Source organism: Populus nigra, chromosome 4 (assembly GCF_951802175.1).
Source record: "Populus nigra chromosome 4, ddPopNigr1.1, whole genome shotgun sequence".
NCBI classification, from domain to species: Eukaryota; Viridiplantae; Streptophyta; class Magnoliopsida; order Malpighiales; family Salicaceae; genus Populus; species Populus nigra.
Genome location: NC_084855.1, coordinates 6,780,725 through 6,800,454, shown reverse-complemented (window position 1 = coordinate 6,800,454; position 19,730 = coordinate 6,780,725). Strand labels below are relative to the sequence as shown.

The window sequence follows — 19,730 nt, the reverse complement described above, 5'->3', positions numbered from 1 at the left end:
TTTAATTAACCCTCAAAGTGGGTATTTTTTAGAATATAATAGTGGTTGTTTTCGATTTATATTTTATAAGAAAATATTTTCTGTCTGAAACGTAGTTCCAAACGGTTTTTACAAGGTGCCCATGCCATTTGTCATACACGATTCATTATGGCATAGTGGTATTTTTTTTCACTCTAGTTGTTAAAATTGTTCTTTTTTTAATTAAAGTCTTGTTTGGTAATTGGTATAGTTATCTAACCATGTTTTTAAAAATTTTTGATGTTTAAGTTTTTAATTTTTTTATATTTTTGAATAATTTTGATATGCCAATATAAAAAATAAATTTAAAAAAATTATTTTAATGTATTTTTAAATTAAAAATATTTTAAATAGAATCATACTTCTAAATAGATTTTTATTTTTATTTTTGGCTAAGTTGATGGCCAAGTAGCTCTATAGTGATTTTTTACTTTGATTATTGAAGTTGTTCTTTCATGAGTAAGTCTTTTTGTTGGCAAATTAATGGTCAATTAGCTCTAATTTATTAACAACGACAAGATTGGAGGATCAAAGTTGAAAATGCAAGAAAAATTGATGTTTGTGTCAAAGTTTATGTGGAAAGTTTTGTTTGGTCGTTATATTTTTTGATTTTTTTTCTTTTTAGTTTTAATTTTGATAAAAAAACTTCATTTTTTATTTTATTTTTCTGTTTTTAATTTAAGAGAAAAATAGTTGTTGGATTTCAAAAGTTGAGAGAGAGTTTCGGTTGAAAATGATTTAGACTGTGAAAAAGATTAATTTTGGTGTCAATAAATTTTATTTGATGATGAGAGTTTCACCACCTAGTTGTTCTTTGTCATTCCTACCACTTGAAATAGTGGATCCGAACTCGTGAAGTTTTTAATCTTTGGTTGATTTTGGCCTTTTGGATTCTTATTTGAGTTATTTTAGGCAATTGATAGGTTTGATAAGGTTTATATGGTGTTTTCTAGATGTTTTACGTATAAAACAGTTAAAAATCAAGTTTTTCAACAAAAAAACCCATGGCCTAAAGTTTTGGCAACCCTCCAGTCATCTGAAATTCGGTTGTCGCCGACTTTTTTTTTCTCAAAAAAATACATTGTCCTCTCCTTGAAAAATAAAAATAAAAACTCAGTTTAGGCATGCCGGGAAAGGGGGGGGGGCTTTTTTCAAGCCTAGGCGTGCTAGGCCTTTTTATTTTTTGGTTTATTTGTATTTTTTAGTCTTTTTTCCATTTCAATTTTATCATTTAATGTTAAATTTTATTGAATTTTTTTATTTTTTTGTTTACAAAATCTTATGATGTTTTATTTTATTTTATTTAGTTTACAAATATATTTTTAATTTTTTTTATGATATCAGGAGATATTATTTTCTACGTTGCCCTACTTAAATTTCTTTCTTCTTAATCTTATCCAATAATTACATAGACGTGTTTTTTTTTAATTTTATTAAATAAAAATTTGGTTTCAATAAACAATGTTATTAAATATAATTGGGTCTATAATTTGTGTTTCAATATTAAATATCTACATTTACATTTATCTCAACTTTCCAATTTATTCTTTGGTCATATATTATTTTGTTTTTATTGGGTTTTCACATAAAATAACAATATTTTTATTATAATATGTGCAATCTTGAATATTTTTTTTAAAATTTTATTCAATTAATTTTATGCATGTATCTATTTTAATAACATTTAATTAAATAAAAAATTGATTCTAATAAACAAAGTTATTAGATATAAACGAGTAAATAACTCATATTGCAAGATTAAATATCTTGATTTTCATTTATATTTTAGTTTTTTTATTTTAGTATTTCTTAATTACTTTTTTATATATATTTATAAATATAAATAATTCTTGATTTATTTAATTAAATACTTGTATAAGTTTTGAATTTATATTTAAGATTTTCTTATATAAAAAAAACACACTGAATATATTTTTTCCCCCCAACGTGGATCAGATAGATTGTAGATTGTCCATGGGTAAAGAAAAGAAATGTTAAGGAACCGGGCACGTGAGTCTGAAGTCTTATCTGTTTGTTTGTATTTTTTGGTCAAACCCACCATGAAGTCTTACTTATCTGTTCATCTTTTGTTTATTTATAATGATATATATATATATATATATATATATATATATATATATATATATAAATATAAAAGGTTTTCCTCACTCCTCATTCATACGCTCCATCCAAGCGATCGCGTGGGTGCTCTCCTCCATTCATTTTCCAGTCCTCTTTTTATTTATTACTTTTTTTTTTTTTTTGCGTTTGAAGATAGTGATGGCGATTTGGTTCCGTGATTAATTGAAAATAAGAGATATGGTTGAATTTATGATATTTATATTTATATAAAAAAAAAATAGGCGAGACTTCCAAGAACACGGTTGGTTGGTTGGTGATCAATACACGCGCTCTAATGCAATAAATGTGAAGGGTGTCCTTAGCGCGTGGCATAATATATGATGCATTATTATTCATCCCGAACAAAAGCCTCTCGAACTTGGTCCACGATAGCTGGAAGGTCCGACCCTTCTGTTTATTTTTATCCTTCGGATCAAATCACCTGCTTTGTTCAAAAGGGTGGAGTTTTTTTTTTTTTTAAGAAAAGAAAAGAAAATCTCAATCTATCGGACACGAATGGAGCCGGAGAGCCCGCTTGACAGTATTACTTATCTTTTTTTTTTAAGTATTTTTTATTTAAAAATTTATTAAAATAATATTTTTTTATTTTTAATATCAACGTATCAAAATGATTTAAAAATATTTTTAAAATGGATAAACAAAATGGAGTAGCTAAGGTTTAAAGGTTAATGGGGTCCTTCAACTCTGAATTTGGACTCGTCTTGGATCTCCAACTGTTTTATTTGTGCCGAGGCCAACTCCTGCTATTCATTGGTTCCTCTACCGGCATCCGTTGCCAACAAGTATCAAATAAAGACGGCTGCCCATTAAATTAAAAGAAATTGACTCAAAATTATAAAAAGGCAAATATCCCATGAATACTTGAAAATAATGAAGAAAACCCACCAGTTTAGTTCAAATTTTCACGAAGTTAAGAAAAGAGCAGCAGGACAAAAACAAAGTTGATTCCATGATCTACGGAACAGAGGAAACAAGACAGCTAAAAGTCTCATGAGATGAATACAAGAAAAGACATTTTACCATGTTTTATGGAACATTGGTCAACTTGGCTAAACAATAAATCTAATTAATATTTTTGTTTGAAATTTGTTTAATTAACATAAATTAAATAAATTATAGATAAGTTAAAAATTAATTTTTAAAGAACTCTTGATTTTTCTACTAAAAAAACCATTGGCTTTTCTAGATTTAATTTTTTATTTATGGTAACTAATTAAAGGTTGATAACAGTAGAAATTAATTATTATTAATTTTTTAATATTTGAGCTTTTAAAATTCATTATAAAAAGAGAGTGAAAAAAGAGTTTCAAACTTGATTTTATCAATTTCTTCCCTACTCTTTCTCATCTCATTTTTGGTGTTTTTATTCTCTTTTATACTTTAATTTTTTCCCCATATATATAGCTTAGGTTCGTATTTTGTTGAGATATTTGAGTTTTTTTATTCTGGCTCAAAGATCATACTTAGAAGTCTATCTGAATTAAGCTGGAGTTGTTGGAGTCTTGAGATACATCTTGAAAACATCTCAGTTGCACAAACGACAAGGAATAAAGCTTTAATGACAAATAGTTCATCATTGACAATAACAAAAGTTTTATTATTTTAACATGCTTCAACAAGTAAGTATTATTCTTTATTTTAATTTAAGTTTTTATTATTATAATGCATGCCATGACTTTGATTTTATATATATGTTAAAAGCGTGTTAATCTTAAATCTTATTTTTCATGTTTATAGATTTAAAATTGTATGCACTTCAGGTTTATCTTGAATAATTTTTTATGTTTTGTATGCTCTTGTTATAATAAATTAAACATTCTTACTCACCTGTCTAAATATAATTTAATATATTTTGACAATAAACCCTTGATGTGACTTAGTTGTCAATTGAAAAACCCCTAACTTAGGATGCCATATTTCTTTCTTAGTCAAGCCTAATAACAAACACCTTCATACAAGGAAAGCAAGTAGACATGCTATTGCAATAAAAAAACAAAGCAAGATAAATGGACTAATTAATGACTAAATTGTAGGATAACTTTAATATGTCAAGCATGTAAACATAACAAAAAATTAATAGGATGCATATCTCCTGCCGTGAATGAATAAATATTAAAGCAATTATTCACAAATCTTGGCACTGTAAAAACTAAAAAGTCTTCTAGTTCATGCCAAAATTTAAAGTTGTTTTATATGGATGGAAGACATATGACTTTTCATTAACCTTTTTTGGCTAGACTAAGGATTCTTGATATATAATATAACTTTTGCATATCCATCCATCATGGATATGCTTGGCTTGCTAAGAGAGTCCAATAAACAATAAGTTTTAATTATCATTTAATTTAAATCTACATAACACATAGATCATTTTAAGAATATTTTTTCTAATATTCTTCTACTTGGCCTATATGACACCACCTGAAAGGTGACAATATATTTATAGAGTTCAAAATATATAGTAAGTGGAAACACTCACACTTAAATCATCAATCATTGATTATACTTTAAGTGATGTTATTAAACTTTTATATTCTATCACAATGATATTTAATCTCATTTGCATTACACTTAAACGCCTACAAATCCTTTAAGTGCTACATATTGTGAGATATAGAAATATTACAAATTTCAATAATATTATTCATTCTATTGAAATAGTTAATTGTGATAACAAAATCACTCTTATAAAATTTTATGAGTTAGGCAAAAACTCTTGGTATTGGTGAGATATTTTCACCAATGAAAAATCTTGAAAATGACATATCTTTAATTGTGATAAAAAAAATCACCCTTGTAAATATTTATGAGTTAGGTAAAAACTCTAAGTATTGGTGAGATATTTTCACCAATAAAAAATCTTGAAAATGAAGTATCTTTAATTATGATAACAAAATCACTCTTGTAAATATTTATGAGTTAGGTAAAAACTCTTGGTATTAATGAGATATTTTCACCAGTGAAAAGTTTTGAAAATGACATGTATTTAAGTGAGAAAAAAATATTGAAGAGAGAATATCTTCAAGTGGTGTAAAAGTTTTGGTATGAATTTATCAAGTGGATATTGTACTCTATAACTTGGACAAATAAAATAATATAATATTCAAGTATAATTTGATAATTGAGATGTAGATGCAGGTTTGCCGAACTATATTACATTAAACTTAAACGACTAGATTGCTTAAACATCTCATAATCAATATTTCCCATCCATATAAGCTTCCATGTCTCTAACTTTCAATGTCTCTAACTAGCCACTTTATGCATAAATTAGGTCTCCTCTCAATGTTGGAATAAATCATAAGTGAAAAAAAATATAAAAATCAAAGAGCACTTTAACTTAGTGGCATGTGCCGCTTGAATTTTTAGATATATAGGGACTAGGGCTTGATTTCATCCTCCATTTAATAAATAAATAAATTCAAGTGTCCAAAATTTCATTGTATGATTATACCATAATCACGAAAATAATAATAAATTAACACTAATCAATATAACAAGAAGGAGACTCTAATACCACATGTAAGATAATTTTAATATGCTAAGCATGTAAACATAGCAGAAAATTATTACGATACACCCTTTCTGCCATGATTGGTTAAGTATTAAAGCAATCGACCAAAAATCAATTTGTTTTCAAGAATAAAAGGTCTTATAATCTATGCCAAACTTTAGGACTACTTTACTTTGTGTTAATGAAAGACACAAAACCTTTCATAACCTTTTTTTGTGCCTATTTAAAAACCTTTTATATATAACCTAATTTTTACACATCAATCCATCATGAATATGCCTGGCCCTCTACTAGAATTTAATAGACTATAAGTCTTAATTGTCACTTAATTTAAAATCTACATGACATAGGAGCCTTCCTAGGGATATTTTTCTAACATAAATGGGGAGTAAAGGGCTCATATTAACACAAATCAAAGTAAAAGGCCCAGAACAGTAAAAAATCAAGAGAAAAGGGACGAAAGTAAGCTTTACACCAACAGCGAAGTCCTTTACATGGAATCGCAAAGGGTTTATTCGCCAGAGCTTTGGCTGATGATCCCTCGGACATTCCAAAAGGTCAAAATGGCCCTTTAGAAATCACCAAAACCTTCATACTAAATTGTATATGTTACTCCTGGATAGGGTCATTCACGACTTCTCCATTGTTAGGCAAAGAGGAGGAGCATGTGTCCAAAACGACATGCACACATGTGAGAGTTGTAAGAAATAATTCAAATAAATTATTGCATAAAAAGACAAAGCATTACCAGCTCATACCAGTATTATATTATTTTTCCCGGCTTCTTAATATCCAATTCGGTCACGAGAGAAACCTGTGTCGTGTGCGAGTGTGGATCCAAAACAGCTACTTTTCAAAATTGATCCCAGCAACCACCTTCACTCCTTGTATTCCTCAAGACATACACCCGGTTTCTATCAGTTGAAAAACTCAGACCTGAAGAATCGGTCTTATCCCCCTTTTTTAGGCTTCCTAATTGCTGAATCAAACAGGTTTGTTTGCCACTTTGACTTTTCTTTTCTTTTCTTGTGAAATCCAGGTTCAGATTTGATTTTTGCTTTTAATGATCTACGTGGTTTTGTGGGTCAATTATGTTTTTTCCTCCTCCTTTTCGATTTACGAAATATAATACAAGGCGTGATTTAGCGTAGCTGGGCGTAAAATGATAAGGAAGGGAAAAAGAGAAGATCTTTAGAACAAAAAAAGGGCTTATGTTAAATCTCAGTTACAATCGTTTGATCGATCAAGACATTCACGTATCGGCTTTGGAAACCCAAATTTATGCCCCTGCGTCCAAAATAAAAATAAAAATGAATAGTAGAATTGGGGTCGTGGAGTGGGTGTTAGTTTTTTGTATGGACTAACAGGAAGATTTGTCTAATTTTAGTGTCACTGAAGCTGTTGTGCTGTTACAGAGCATTGCCGAATACTGAAAGATAGGAATAATTGTATTTTCTTTTAAGTAAAATAATGCAAGTGCCATCCATTGTAACCGGTAGCTCAGTAAGAGGAAGGAGTATGGCAAAAAAAAACTTCGACTTTTTGTTAAAATAAGAATATACCGATTCATCATAACAATTGATTTGCCCAACCCATTAATTTTGCACTTCAGTTAGGTGCCAAAATTTGGAGTAGAGTACATTTTTCCTTGGTGGGCTACTGACTTGTTTCTCCTATTCATTAAAGAAGTACCGGGAGTTGGCATCCACTTCAAGTAGATGCTTAAATATAATGTCAGGGGTAGACTGATTTTTTAACATGATTACAGACCTGTATCTCTCTTGTAAGTTTTGGATTCATTTCCTGGCACCGCTTGAAATAACTAATTGTGACTTCGTGAGCTTTTCCATCCAATTGTTTCCTAGCCTATACTAAGAGGTATTGATCGTTAAGAACTATGCTTGAATATGATCTTATACATACGCTCTGATAATTTAACATCAAGAAATAGGGTTTGGAGATCAAGATAGCGTGGAGAAAATATATCGACTCTTTTTTTATTGCTGCTTGATACTATCTTTCATGTGGTTCAGCATATGTAAATGTGTTGAGTCTTTGGTTAAGTTGACTATATTTTACTAAATCCTGTATACCTCCAGCAACAAAAGATTCAGTGTTTCATCGAAACTGCTTTTCTCTTCCCAACAATTCCTTTGAGATCAGAAAAAGATTACTGTAAGTAGATTTTCTTGTAACTTTAACTTCTGCAGTGTAACAAATAACTTTCATCCTGGCTGGAAAAAGAATAAATAATTTAAGGTATCCGCAAGCTTTTGTTATATCATCTTATGAAATACTTGTATATGGAATGATGTTTGGTTCTTGAAAAACTCCTTGCAATTAAAAGGATACAAAATATAGACTACAAGGTACGAGATAGAAACATAGATTATGATGTAATAGTGTAATCTCAAATATTGGCTTACAGGGAAACTTAAAATGAGTGAGGGTGTAAAGAGATCCTCTTCAAATGGCTTTGAGAAGCCTTTGACAACTGAACAGCAGCAGGAAAAGGTATGTCCATTTCATCTGCTCGTCACATTTGTTACTTCATATTGGAGAGAAACTTTCAAGCTCGTGACTCTTTCAAGTATGCAGGTTAATGAGGTGAAAAGGTTGGTGGGGCCGCTGCCAGAGAAGTTGTCTATTTATTGCTCCGATGCTTCAATTGAAAGGCATCTAAGGGCACGGAATTGGAATGTAAAGAAGGCACTGAAAATGCTGAAAGAAACCTTAAAATGGAGAGTAGCATACAAACCAGAAGAGATTCGCTGGGTACACTGGCATTTCTTCTCATTCTTGATTATCTCTAGTCTTTGCGAGTAAAGATTTGCTCTAGTGTCTAAGTCTTGATCAATGGGTGAAAATTTGGTAGGGTTCAATTTCAATGGTCTTTAATGAGCAATGAATGAGTCTTGAAGCTTTCCTACATCCATTTCGTGCATTTTGTTGCACTGGGAAAATGGTCCCCAGTCATGTTTGACAGAATACTAACCTGGGGCTAATTTTACAAAGCTTTTCAAGAAGCTTTAACTCAAAACGTACCTGTTATGGGTTCAAGCATATTGAAACTGCCACCTATTATTTATAACACACAAAATTAAGACATATTGGCATTGGTTTGCGTCTGTAAGTCCCAGTACAATTAGTAATAATTTCCACTAGGAACTCAGCACTGTGGGTTCTTGGACTGGTCAAGTTTGTTTTAGTTGTGGATTTACTCAGGCAATGGTGTTTAATTCTGTTACTGTTTTTGTTTGTTACGCAGGAAGAGATTGCGCATGAAGCACACACAGGGAAAATCTACAGATCAAGTTATGTTGACAAGCATGGAAGAACAGTTCTTGTCATGAGACCTAGTTGCCAGGTTTCATCTGACTATTTCTCCTGACTTTTTTCTGTCTTGTGGCTTGTGAGGTTGCTATTTCTTAGATTTGAAGAGAAACTTGGTCCATGTAGATACATCACTAGGACATGCTCTTAATCCAGAGTAAGAAAAAAAAAGGCCAACTGGTTGTAATGACTCTGACACCTAATATTCAAAGGATTAGCTTTGGGTCAGGACTCAGGCCAAACAATATAATCACTTGGTTCTTCTCCTCCCACAAGATTCATGGTGATTTATACTTGAAGTCGATCCAGTGTGTGAATTTCATGCATCATTGAGAGTATCAACCTTACTGCAATCCTTAGTGACAATATTTTTATGTGTAAAACCAATCTGTTTGGCATGATGCTGAGATCTTTTGTATAAAACCAATCTGTTTGGCATGATGCTGAGATCTTTTGTAATTTAAGTATGTACTGAAACATCATCTCTCAGGGATCAAATTCAAAACTAATCTACTTCATTTTTATGTTGGTTACCTGTAATAACTTCAAGTTCATTTTGACTGCAGAACTCCAAGTCAATAAAAGGACAAATTAAGTATTTGGTGTATTGCATGGAGAATGCCATTTTAAATTTGCCACCAGACCAGGAGCAGATGGTCTGGCTGATTGATTTCAGTGGTTTCAATTTATCTCATATCTCATTGAAGGTGACACGCGAAACAGCCCATGTTTTACAAGACCATTATCCGGAACGCCTGGGCCTGGCAATTCTGTATAATCCTCCAAAGTTCTTTGAACCATTCTGGATGGTAACCTGTTGCCTGTTTCTGCTATTCTTTTCCATGCTGCTTTAAATTTATTTTCTTTTTCATGATGCTTTAAATTTCTAATAGTTTGATAAAAAAAAAATACTTTATTTTGGCTCTTGCAAATATAAATTTGTGATTGTCGATTATATCGTGGATAATCTTTTTCATGATGCTTTTAACCCTCAGATACCACTTCCACACATTAGATTAAGGCTCCCTCTTCCCCCCTTCCCCGTACTACTGCAGCTTATTACTTCTCTGAACCAGGGCTTTGGTGTCCTACATTGGTCATGGCCAAACCATTTAGGCCCCCTTTCTCCTTGTTTCACTGATGAGTGCTACATGGAACTTTTGGTGGATGTGTTCATTTCTAATCTTATCCATTCTTTTGTTACCATACATCCACCTTAGCATACAGATTCCCACCGTTGCCATCTTATGTTTATATTGTTGCTTCAATAGCCAACGTTCACTCCCATGCATCAGGGCTGGCCTCAACTTGTGATTTTGGCTGCATTTTTTAGTTTCCAATCTTTAATGTCGTGAATGTATTTGCAAAATTCGATGCAAAACTGTTTTAGTTTTAAGTGTGAATTGTATGGATCAATGATTAATTTTAGTTTAATGTCTTCCTTTAGCTTTTGTTGGTGTCTCTGAGCATTAGCTAAAGGGCATTCCAGTGTGTTTTGTTGAGTCACGGTCCTGTTTTGATGCTATTAGATTATTTCTGGTTAGTCTTTCTGATTTCTAGCTCTACACTCTATATGCTAGTCTGCTACTGATGTCAGGATAATCTTTCATTGCAGGTGGCAAAAGCCTTTTTAGAGCCTAAAACTTACAATAAAGTCAAGTTTGTTTACTCTGATGAAATCAACACTATGAAAATAGTGGAAGATCTATTTGATATGGACTATCTCGAAGCTGCATTTGGTGGAAAAGATAGTGTAGGTTTTGATATAACTAAGTATGCGGAGAGGATGAAGGAGGATGACAAGAGGATGCCTTCTTTTTGGACAAGAGCGAGTTCTCCCTCAGCAGCACCACAACCGGACCTGGCACCTGCTACCTTGGACTCACTCAACTTGGACTCAAATTCTGATGCTTCTGACGATGATAAAACAGAAGGTTCCATGCCTCATGGAATAGATTCAGATACTGTTTTCACTGATGAAAATACTTTAGTGATTGGTGGTAAGAAAGATTCAGAGTCAGAGTCGGAAGATCCGCATCGTACTGACGTGAAACCTGATGACCAAGCACATGCTTGAATTTTGCCAAGGCAGAATGACCTGACAGCGGTTGGTGTAGGGCAGCTGACAGCTGACGTATCATTTTAATTAGAGACTACAATATCAAGATTTTCTATTAAGTTGTATTGATAACATCATCGAATTTAGTGAATGATTTTTCATCACTGAGTTTCATGATATGGCGGTCGGAGCAAGCATCAAATGCACTCTTCCATGTCCCCGTGTATCTTGATTCTCCTCAGTTGGTACAAAACTTTTTACCAGGCATAAGGGCGAGTCTGTTTCTGAAAATCCTTTCTTGTTTTTTGGGAATTTACTTCTTGACAAATCGTGCCCTCCCTCACGGATTCTAAAATGATATCATTGTCTGATGCGCAGTTTGTGCAGTTGTGCCGCCTTGAACTTCTGCTCGCTGCTAGGTGTCCTAAAGATGATGTTCCTTTCTACGTAAAATGTACATCGTAATCTCGGTGTTTCAGATTCAGGCGGGTTTTACAGTAGCAAACTCATTACGAGATTACCAACCAAGACGTCGATACACTGGTCCATACATATCGGTTTAATTTTCATCTGTCTATTTGCTTCGTAAATGAGCACTTCAAGTAAATTAAGCAATTTTTAATTGGGATTTTAAATAGAGGTAAAAAAAAAAGATATTTTTATTTAAAAAAGATGTTATTTTAAAAAAGGATTGTAAGTGTTCCAAACATATCTTCCCTGCTTCTCATTAATATTGTACCCGCACCCGTAGAAAACACATTGTAAATTATAATAGTGTTAATAATGTTTTATTTATTTATTTTAATCACTAATTTTTTTTTTCTTTAAATTGATTACTGCAATGATTGAAGATTAGGTCTGATAATTTATTTTAATTGTCTAGATATGAGGATTTTTTTGTTGATAAAAAATTCCAACATTCAGTCAATGCTCAATTTGAAAAAGTAAGATTGAGTTCTATTTATCTAAAAATAATTAAAATTTTAAGAATTAAATTTTAATACGAGACAAGTGTTTAGGCCCCTTATTTTGCTAGATCATGGACTAAATTGACCGGGAAAGGGGAAGTGGAGAGTGTTCTACTCTTTTCTTTTCTTTTCTTTTCTTTTTTTTGCCTTTTGATTTTTTTAGATAGCTAAGCTTTTATTTCAATTTGTTTTTTTAGTTCATTTGATATTAAACTTGATGATTTGTTTTAATGGCTAGATATAGAGATCTTGCAATGTTAAGAAAAAATTTCAGCGCTCGAATTATGTTTGGTTTGACAAAATAAAATTTTATCTTATTGATTTAAAGTAATTAAAGTTTTAAGTGATCGATTTTAAAACTGAGATAAATATTTAGCCCTATTATTTTGCTAGATTACAGAGTAAATTGAATGAGAAAGGAAATATTTATTGACACAAGCAATAATCGATTTTAAAACTGAGACAAATATTTAGCCCTATTATTTTGCTAGATTAGAGACTAAATTGAATGAGAAAGGAAATATTTATTGACACAAGCAACAACTATGCTATCGTGTGAGGAGAATTGTTTCACTGTGATGGCATGTGCAGCTTCCTCTAAGCTTCGAAGGGGTCTTCTTTGGTGGTACTGGTATTGTCTCGACAAGGTCTTCATTTTTCGATGGCGCGTGCCACTAGAGGAGTGGCGTTGTGGCTCTAGCGACCCACTCTTTTTATTTTATTTCCTCTTTTTTCTCTTATTTCTTTGATTTTCACACCTTGCTTTGTCCAAAATAGCATAAGCATAGTGGATTGTCAATTTTTCCTTGTGTCAAAATTAGTCTTTATTTTTTTATTGTTATTTTTAATTATTTTTTAATTATTTTTTTAATTTTATCCTTCAACATTGAGTTAGTGGAGGATTGTATATCGTGATTTTTTTCAATTTACTTTCTATGGTGTGATCTCAGTCTCACAACCTAGGTTGACTTAGTTTATTTTTTTTTATATTTTTTAAATTTATCTTTTTTTTTTCAGTTTTATCGTTCAATATTTAATTGGTTGGAAATTAAATTTTATAATTTTTTTCTATTTGTTTTTTATAAGGTCATTTTGGTTTCATGTAATAGATCGCGGGTTTGACAAATTAAATTAGGTTGACTAAGGTCATTTTTTTAAATTAGTTTTTTTTTCTATTGTCTTTCAATAAGTTTGATGAAAATTAAACTTCATAATTTTTATTCAATTTTCTTTTTACAGGGTAATATATTCTTATGATCTAGATCAAATGTTTGGCGGGTATATATTTTTTCAAGTTGACTCGGGTAGTTTTTTTTAATTAAATATTTTTATTTTATTTTCATCCTTAAATATCTGTATAATTAAAAATCAAGCTTTCATAATTTATTTTAATTTTTTTTTATCCTTAAACATTTAATGCTCATCTTGATTTAATATGTTGTTATCTCAATATTTTTTTCATTTAATATATTATAATCTCAATATTTAAAAAATATTATCTAATATGTATCAATTTTTTAATTCATGATTATTTTTTTTAACTAAAAAACATGTTAACAATACCATTATATACATTTTACATTTTAAAAATGTTTATCGTAAATACAGCACGGCCAAACAGTCACCTAGTCCTGTTCTGGAGAACATAATGGATCCTATTTATATCCCATTTGTATAATTTTAACCGAGTTTGGTTTTATTTTAAACTCTAGCATATTTGGAAAGCTATCCATATCCATTTATGAATTCAAGACTTAATCATTACCGTTGATTTGAATCCAAAGATGTGGATTCTACAACATGATTCATCATGTTCCAGGATCCAAATCCCATGGCGAGAAATAACAAAACACAGAGGGACGAAATTACTCTCGTATCACTCTCTGCACATTGTAATAGCTAAATGGTACCATAAAAAAGAATACTCGTATTTCACTTCAGTCCATCTTTTACAACATTTAAACATCACTATCAAGAATCCTACGCCTTCCTCAGAAGAAACATGGTTAAAGACCCAACTGAAACACGCAGAAAAATTATATATATTAAAAAATAATAGCAGCAGAAAGCTGTCCGTCCTACTGGTTGGGTAAGATGACCATATTTGCGTGTTCCCAAACGTATCAATGCATAACTAGCTTTTCTGCGTTTTCTTATTTATGACACCAACAGCTATCATGAATATTAGTGCAGAGGAAGATGGCCCCCTGAAAAAGAGAAGGAATGTTAGTACTCATCTAAGGAAGCAAAGGAGGAGCCAGTGATTGAGATTAGATCCAGAAGATGATAAGAAGTAATAGAACTTACCAATATGTGAGCACGCTAATGCAGCATATCATCTAACTTCTGCCTATATAGAGCTAAACTCTGCAACAACATTTAAAGTTGCAAAAGTAGTGAGGTCATACTCTGTTAGGTACTTGAGGGAAATAGCATCATGTAAATGAACAACAGCAAAAGAAAGAAGACAGCATCAGCAATTATCTGGCATATTTTCCTTTCTTAGAATGAGACCTGGGTAACGAAACATGCAGCAACGACACTTCTGCTAAAGTAAGCATTCATATCTTGCCCACATAAGATGGGGACTTGTAAGACATGAGTACTGCACGAATGTTAATACATGATTGGACTCCGAGAGTATTCAGCTATTCAAGTGAATATCATGTCATAGGCAAAAAAAAAAGAGATAATAGTATTCATTCTTGTACACACAATGGATTCTTAGTATTTTTTTCAGTTTTCCTTAATAACATGTTAGTATAATATTTTTTATGCATCTTAGTATAATATTTTTTATGCATCTCTGTGTGATATCCATACTTCCTAGGTAATGACACCACCATCTCTGCCTATGCTTTCTCGACCTAGGGCTTACCAGCCAATCTGAGAAGCAGGTTCTTAGCGACAAAAGTAAATTACTGAAAAAGATTATATTGCAGTTCAATTAATTAGGATAATTGATCTGATGACCTCAATGGGAACTCAGAAAGGTTACTCTCAGACACAGGCATGCATGTTTTGGATGGTTGCTTCATTAATTGAATAGGGCAATTAAAATCTGCATGATGACTTGTTTTCAAGAAAAAAATTTCCATGCTAGTTTCAGACAGGTTACGACTGTTGAACTAAATCATCTATCCCATGTTTAAAATCACACAAATATAAACTTAAGCCAGAATGAAAATTTTCAAGTTCAGAAACTGTTAGGATGACCAGAAGTTGCATACCCTAGTATATGCATACACGCCAGCCTCGGTTGGTCCTGCAGGACTTCCTCTCCTAATGAATTTTCCCCCTTTGAAAATGTAAAGCATTGGTATTCCAGTTGATAATTCTAAGTTGATAACCTGTCAGTACAAAACATGACCAAATATAGTTAAGACGACAATGACAAAGAAGAGATAACACAAAGATGCTCAATATAGGGAACACCCCGGTATCAAAGTAAAAAGTTTATCACCTCCTGTGAAGTTAATTTGTCAAGGTACATGATTATGGACCTGAGTGAATTCCCATGGGCAGCAATCATCACATTCTTCCCAGATAGAAGTTGAGGTTCAATCTGCAACACAATATTCTGTGGTCAGGGGCAAATGAATTGTATAAAATTGCTCTAATCTTTAAGTAAACCATCCAATCAATGGCGAGCAAACCATAAGAGAACTAGGAATAGCAAGGCATAGTCATGCATACATGATCTTTGAAATAAGCAACTGCTCTTTCAGCACACATTTCCAAACTCTCGCCATTGGGTGGAGGAATGTCATAACTCCTCCGCCACTCATGAACCTTTTCCTTCCCAAACCTGTCTGCTGTTTCCTGCTTATTGAGACCCTGCAATTCCCCGTACCTGTAGAGAAGATCAGTTCATAATTTGTACATAACATGGGGATTGCATGAGAAAAGGAGACAATATCATTACATTCTTTCATTTAATTGCCAAGCTGTTACAACTGGGATGGATTGCTTTTTTGTATCTTCACTAAAAATTTGGCTCCATTCCCTTGCCTGTTCACTCTCATTATGTAAAATGATAGGAACCTGCCACAAGTTTGATAGTCAATATGGTAGCAACTAAAGAAGAGAAAATAGAAGAACTTTTGAGGAAAAATGGAGTCTTATAAATAAGTCCATTTTAACATATCTTGCTGCATTATATACAAATAAGTTTCAGACGTACTAGCCTGAGTAATTATTGACCGGTAACCAATAATGCTGGTTTAGCTCAGATTAGCATAGGAGCGACATATTTATCTACTATAACGTCTATAGCTTCTGAGATTTGAATGCCACTAGCTAAACATTGTGTTTTCTAACAACCAATGGCATGTTTTACCAATCTACCTTTTTGCGACGGTGCTGGGTCATGGCAAGCATAGCAGTCATTTGTGCACGGATCAAGGCTGATGTGTATATCATGTCGACAGGTATGTTGCTGATTCTCTTACCAGCTTCAATTGCCTCCTCCACACCCTTCTTTGTCAATGGCACATCAACACAGCCTGTGAACAGGTTCTTTTCATTCCATAGTGACTCACCATGCCTAATCAGGATCAAAGCTGCTTCACCTGAAATTGATTATGATATGGCATTGAGAAGTTTCACAATAAGAAAAAACTCAGCTCCAAAATTTGGGTTGGACGCCTAATAATATGGATCAAATTATATATTGTCATGGTATTTTTTGCTACTGCATTTCAGCGTCTTGTGATCTATGTGGCCACATCCATACGTAAGGAGACCTTTTCGAGGATAAAATTGGCAATTGATATGAAAATCTAAGCTTTGATAAGTATGAGTTTCGGAAAAAAAATGAAACAGGCTTACTTGATTTCTTTCGCAACTCGTCGGTGCTGTTATTTGGGGGATATGAGAATGGCTGAACCACTGATGTATGAGAAGCTGAGGCTTGAATAGCACCAAATTTTCTCTTACAAGAACTATAACCTCCTCTTCTTGACAATCCAGTCTCAACCTTAAAACCTTTAAATGTCAGTTTCACCGAAGCATGGCCAAGCTCATGACGAAAACCAGAGTTCTGGAGGTGTTGATGGGGCTGAGCAGTCCCTAGGGGTTGGTGAAACACAGAAGTGGCCATCCTGAAAATCCAAGACCCACAAATAATTATACAAGTGGGTTTCTTCCATTCAAGGACCAACATCTACTTCAACACAGTGAGTAGAAAGATACACGAATCTACAGTAGCTTTGAAGGCATTACAGAAATAGCACATAGTGTATTCTTTTTCACAAAACTAGCAAATTAAATCAACACTGATAATAAAAGAAGGCAGAATAGACGCCTAGGAACTCAAGAAGCGCCAAAAAGATTCAAACATATGTAACCCAAATAAGATCCAACATAACCAATGTTAATAGAGAGGGAGAGAGCAAGAATAAAGAAAAGACCAACAACAAAAGCCGCATGTTGTTGCGGCAACCCAAAAAAAAATACACACACACACACATACAGATCTATTGCGGAAGGGCGGCCATGTCCGAGCAAAATACTCAAATTAAAACCAATCACTTAGTGACAGAATTAATAGAGAAACACATTATTAGAAAGCAAGAACACAGATTATTTTGAAGCAACAAATTACCTTTCAGGAAGAGAAGGAGCCCAGAAACCAAAATGGCAAAGGAAAGGGGAAAAGGGAGAAAAAAAGGTGTACAGAGTAATATAATAGAGAGAAAGTCAGAAAGGGGAGTGACTTGAGAGGGGGTATTTATATAATTATCAGAGGAAGTAGAGCGAAGAAAACGAGGAGGAGTGCAAAAACAGAGGAGAGTTTATTACGAGAAAAGTTGACGGAGAAGATGAAGAAAGAACAGCTTAGTTAGTTACGTGTCCATTTCAATACTGTTCTCCTACTTGTATATTTATTATCTCTGTGTTCTAACAGGTGAGCGTCAGCGAAGGGGAGCTGACAAAATAAAATGCTACTTCGTATTTTATAGAACAAATCGTCGGGTTGTTGTCTCTCTTCTTTTCCTTTCCTTTCCTCTCTCTCTCTCCCTCACCAACCTTCTCTCTGTTTGTTTTCTACTGTAGTACTATGCAGTTTTGTCTCCTTTTCCCCTCGTTACAGGCAAGCACGACGCATCAAACACTCCTGTTCTCTTTTTTTAGGAATTGTTAAGTTAGAGTATTCTGTTTGATTTTGATAAATAAAATGAGTAAATTAACGATAGCTAAGCGTTGCTGGGAAAATATTATATCTCCATATTAAGAAATATTGTTTATTGAAATAATATAATAATAATCTTACTCTTCATATAAAAAAAATTCTTAAAACTAGTTATTGAGAGGTTTCAATTTTTTTCACAAAAAAAATTAGTTATTATCATATTGATTAGGAATAAATAAGTTTTTATTTTACTTTAAATGCACAATAAAATAATTAAAATGTTTTTAAAAACAAAAAAATTTAAAACTAGCTTTGAAGAGCAATTTCGCACTTTCATAATGGGTTTTTATAATTATTATATGAGACGAGAATCACTTTGATATTTGACTAGATATAAAAAATAAAAATAAAAATATATAGTTAAAATTCATTTGAAAGTTAAAAAATAAAATTGGCCTTAAAGCCTTTTCATTTTTTTTCACATATATTTTTTTCATAATTATCAGGTTAGTTTATGGCCAATTAGGTATTTTCACAAATAAAAAATTAAAAAGTTGTTAGCACTTCTGTGGAATGAATTAGTCGTTCTTATGGCAGCGTGTGTTGGTGTTGGTTGGTTAGTTTCTTGTTGGTGGGTTTTTTCTCTTTTTTTTTTGTTTTTTTTTTAAATAATAGTTTGATCATCTTTGTTGTTGATATTTTTAATTCAATCCTTAGTTTTTTTATTTCTATTTTTGTTCTTGGTCCTTTTATTTAAGTTTTTTTTATTTTTAATTTCATCATTCAATCTTAATTTACTAAATATTATAATTTTCAATTTGATCTTTATTTTTTTTGTTTCTAGTTTATTTCTTAATTTTTTTAGAAGTTTTTTTATTTTTTATTTTATTATTTTATCCAAATTAATGGTATACTGGTTTATTTCTTAACCTTTTTATAAAAGTTTTATTTGTTTTTAATTTTATTTTTCTATCCAAATTAATGGTATATTATTTATACCAATTTGATACTTATTCTTTTGTTTTTTTGGGTCATTTTGTTAAATTTATTTTTCTTTTCAATTTCACACTTCAATCAAAGATAAAATTTATTTGTTATATAAATTTTGTTTCTCATTACTTTAGATGTTTTTTGGGTTATTTTGCTTTTCTTTTTAATTTCAACCTTCAATAAAATATAAATTTTATTTTTTATTATAATTTTGATCATCGTTTTTCTAATTGTTATTTTTTTTGTTTTGAATTGTTTTGTATAATTATATTTTTTTTAATTTCATCATTCAAATGTTTGATTGGGAATTGGATTGCATCATTTTTTGGTTCTTCGGGTCTAATGATCCGGGTCATGATTGAGAATTGATGGTTTTTTTTTATATTGAGTTATTCCAATCTTATGATATGGGCTACAAGCTTGATGGGATAATCCAAGCTGGTTCAACCCTGATTACCAGAGTTAAAGGTTTGTAATGCTAACTCGGGTTGACCATAATGTATTTTTTTAAGTGTTTTTTCTTACCATATTTCATCATTCTATATTGAGTGGGTTGGAAATTGAGTGGCATTA

At 31.9% G+C, this 19,730-nt stretch overlaps 2 protein-coding genes across 5 annotated transcripts; one reads left to right on the top strand and one right to left on the bottom strand.

Annotated features, from left to right (window-relative positions):
- The first annotated feature begins 6,428 nt into the window (after positions 1–6,428).
- LOC133691651 (uncharacterized) lies at positions 6,429–11,357 on the top strand. 4 transcript variants are annotated; one of them, XM_062112246.1, is made up of 7 exons: positions 6,429–6,666; positions 7,774–7,849; positions 8,103–8,188; positions 8,273–8,449; positions 8,943–9,041; positions 9,574–9,816; positions 10,623–11,357. In XM_062112246.1, the coding sequence occupies exons 3-7, from the start codon at positions 8,114–8,116 to the stop codon at positions 11,082–11,084; spliced, it is 1,056 nt and encodes a 351-aa protein (XP_061968230.1). In that variant the 5' UTR covers positions 6,429–6,666; positions 7,774–7,849; positions 8,103–8,113; the 3' UTR covers positions 11,085–11,357. The 4 variants fall into 4 exon arrangements, with proteins under 4 accessions (XP_061968230.1, XP_061968229.1, XP_061968231.1 ...); XM_062112245.1 differs by lacking the exon at positions 7,774–7,849; XM_062112247.1 differs by having other exon boundaries at positions 7,774–8,188.
- Positions 11,358–13,941: 2,584 nt separating this feature from the next.
- LOC133690918 (2,3-bisphosphoglycerate-dependent phosphoglycerate mutase 1-like) lies at positions 13,942–18,026 on the bottom strand. The gene is made up of 9 exons (XM_062111199.1): positions 17,640–18,026; positions 16,865–17,136; positions 16,382–16,605; positions 15,960–16,078; positions 15,731–15,887; positions 15,498–15,599; positions 15,265–15,384; positions 14,342–14,401; positions 13,942–14,241 (listed from the first exon to the last, which is right to left on the bottom strand). Exons 2-8 carry the CDS (start codon positions 17,133–17,135, stop codon positions 14,357–14,359), a joined length of 1,038 nt encoding a protein of 345 aa, XP_061967183.1. The 5' UTR covers position 17,136; positions 17,640–18,026; the 3' UTR covers positions 13,942–14,241; positions 14,342–14,356.
- Positions 18,027–19,730: the final 1,704 nt, after the last annotated feature.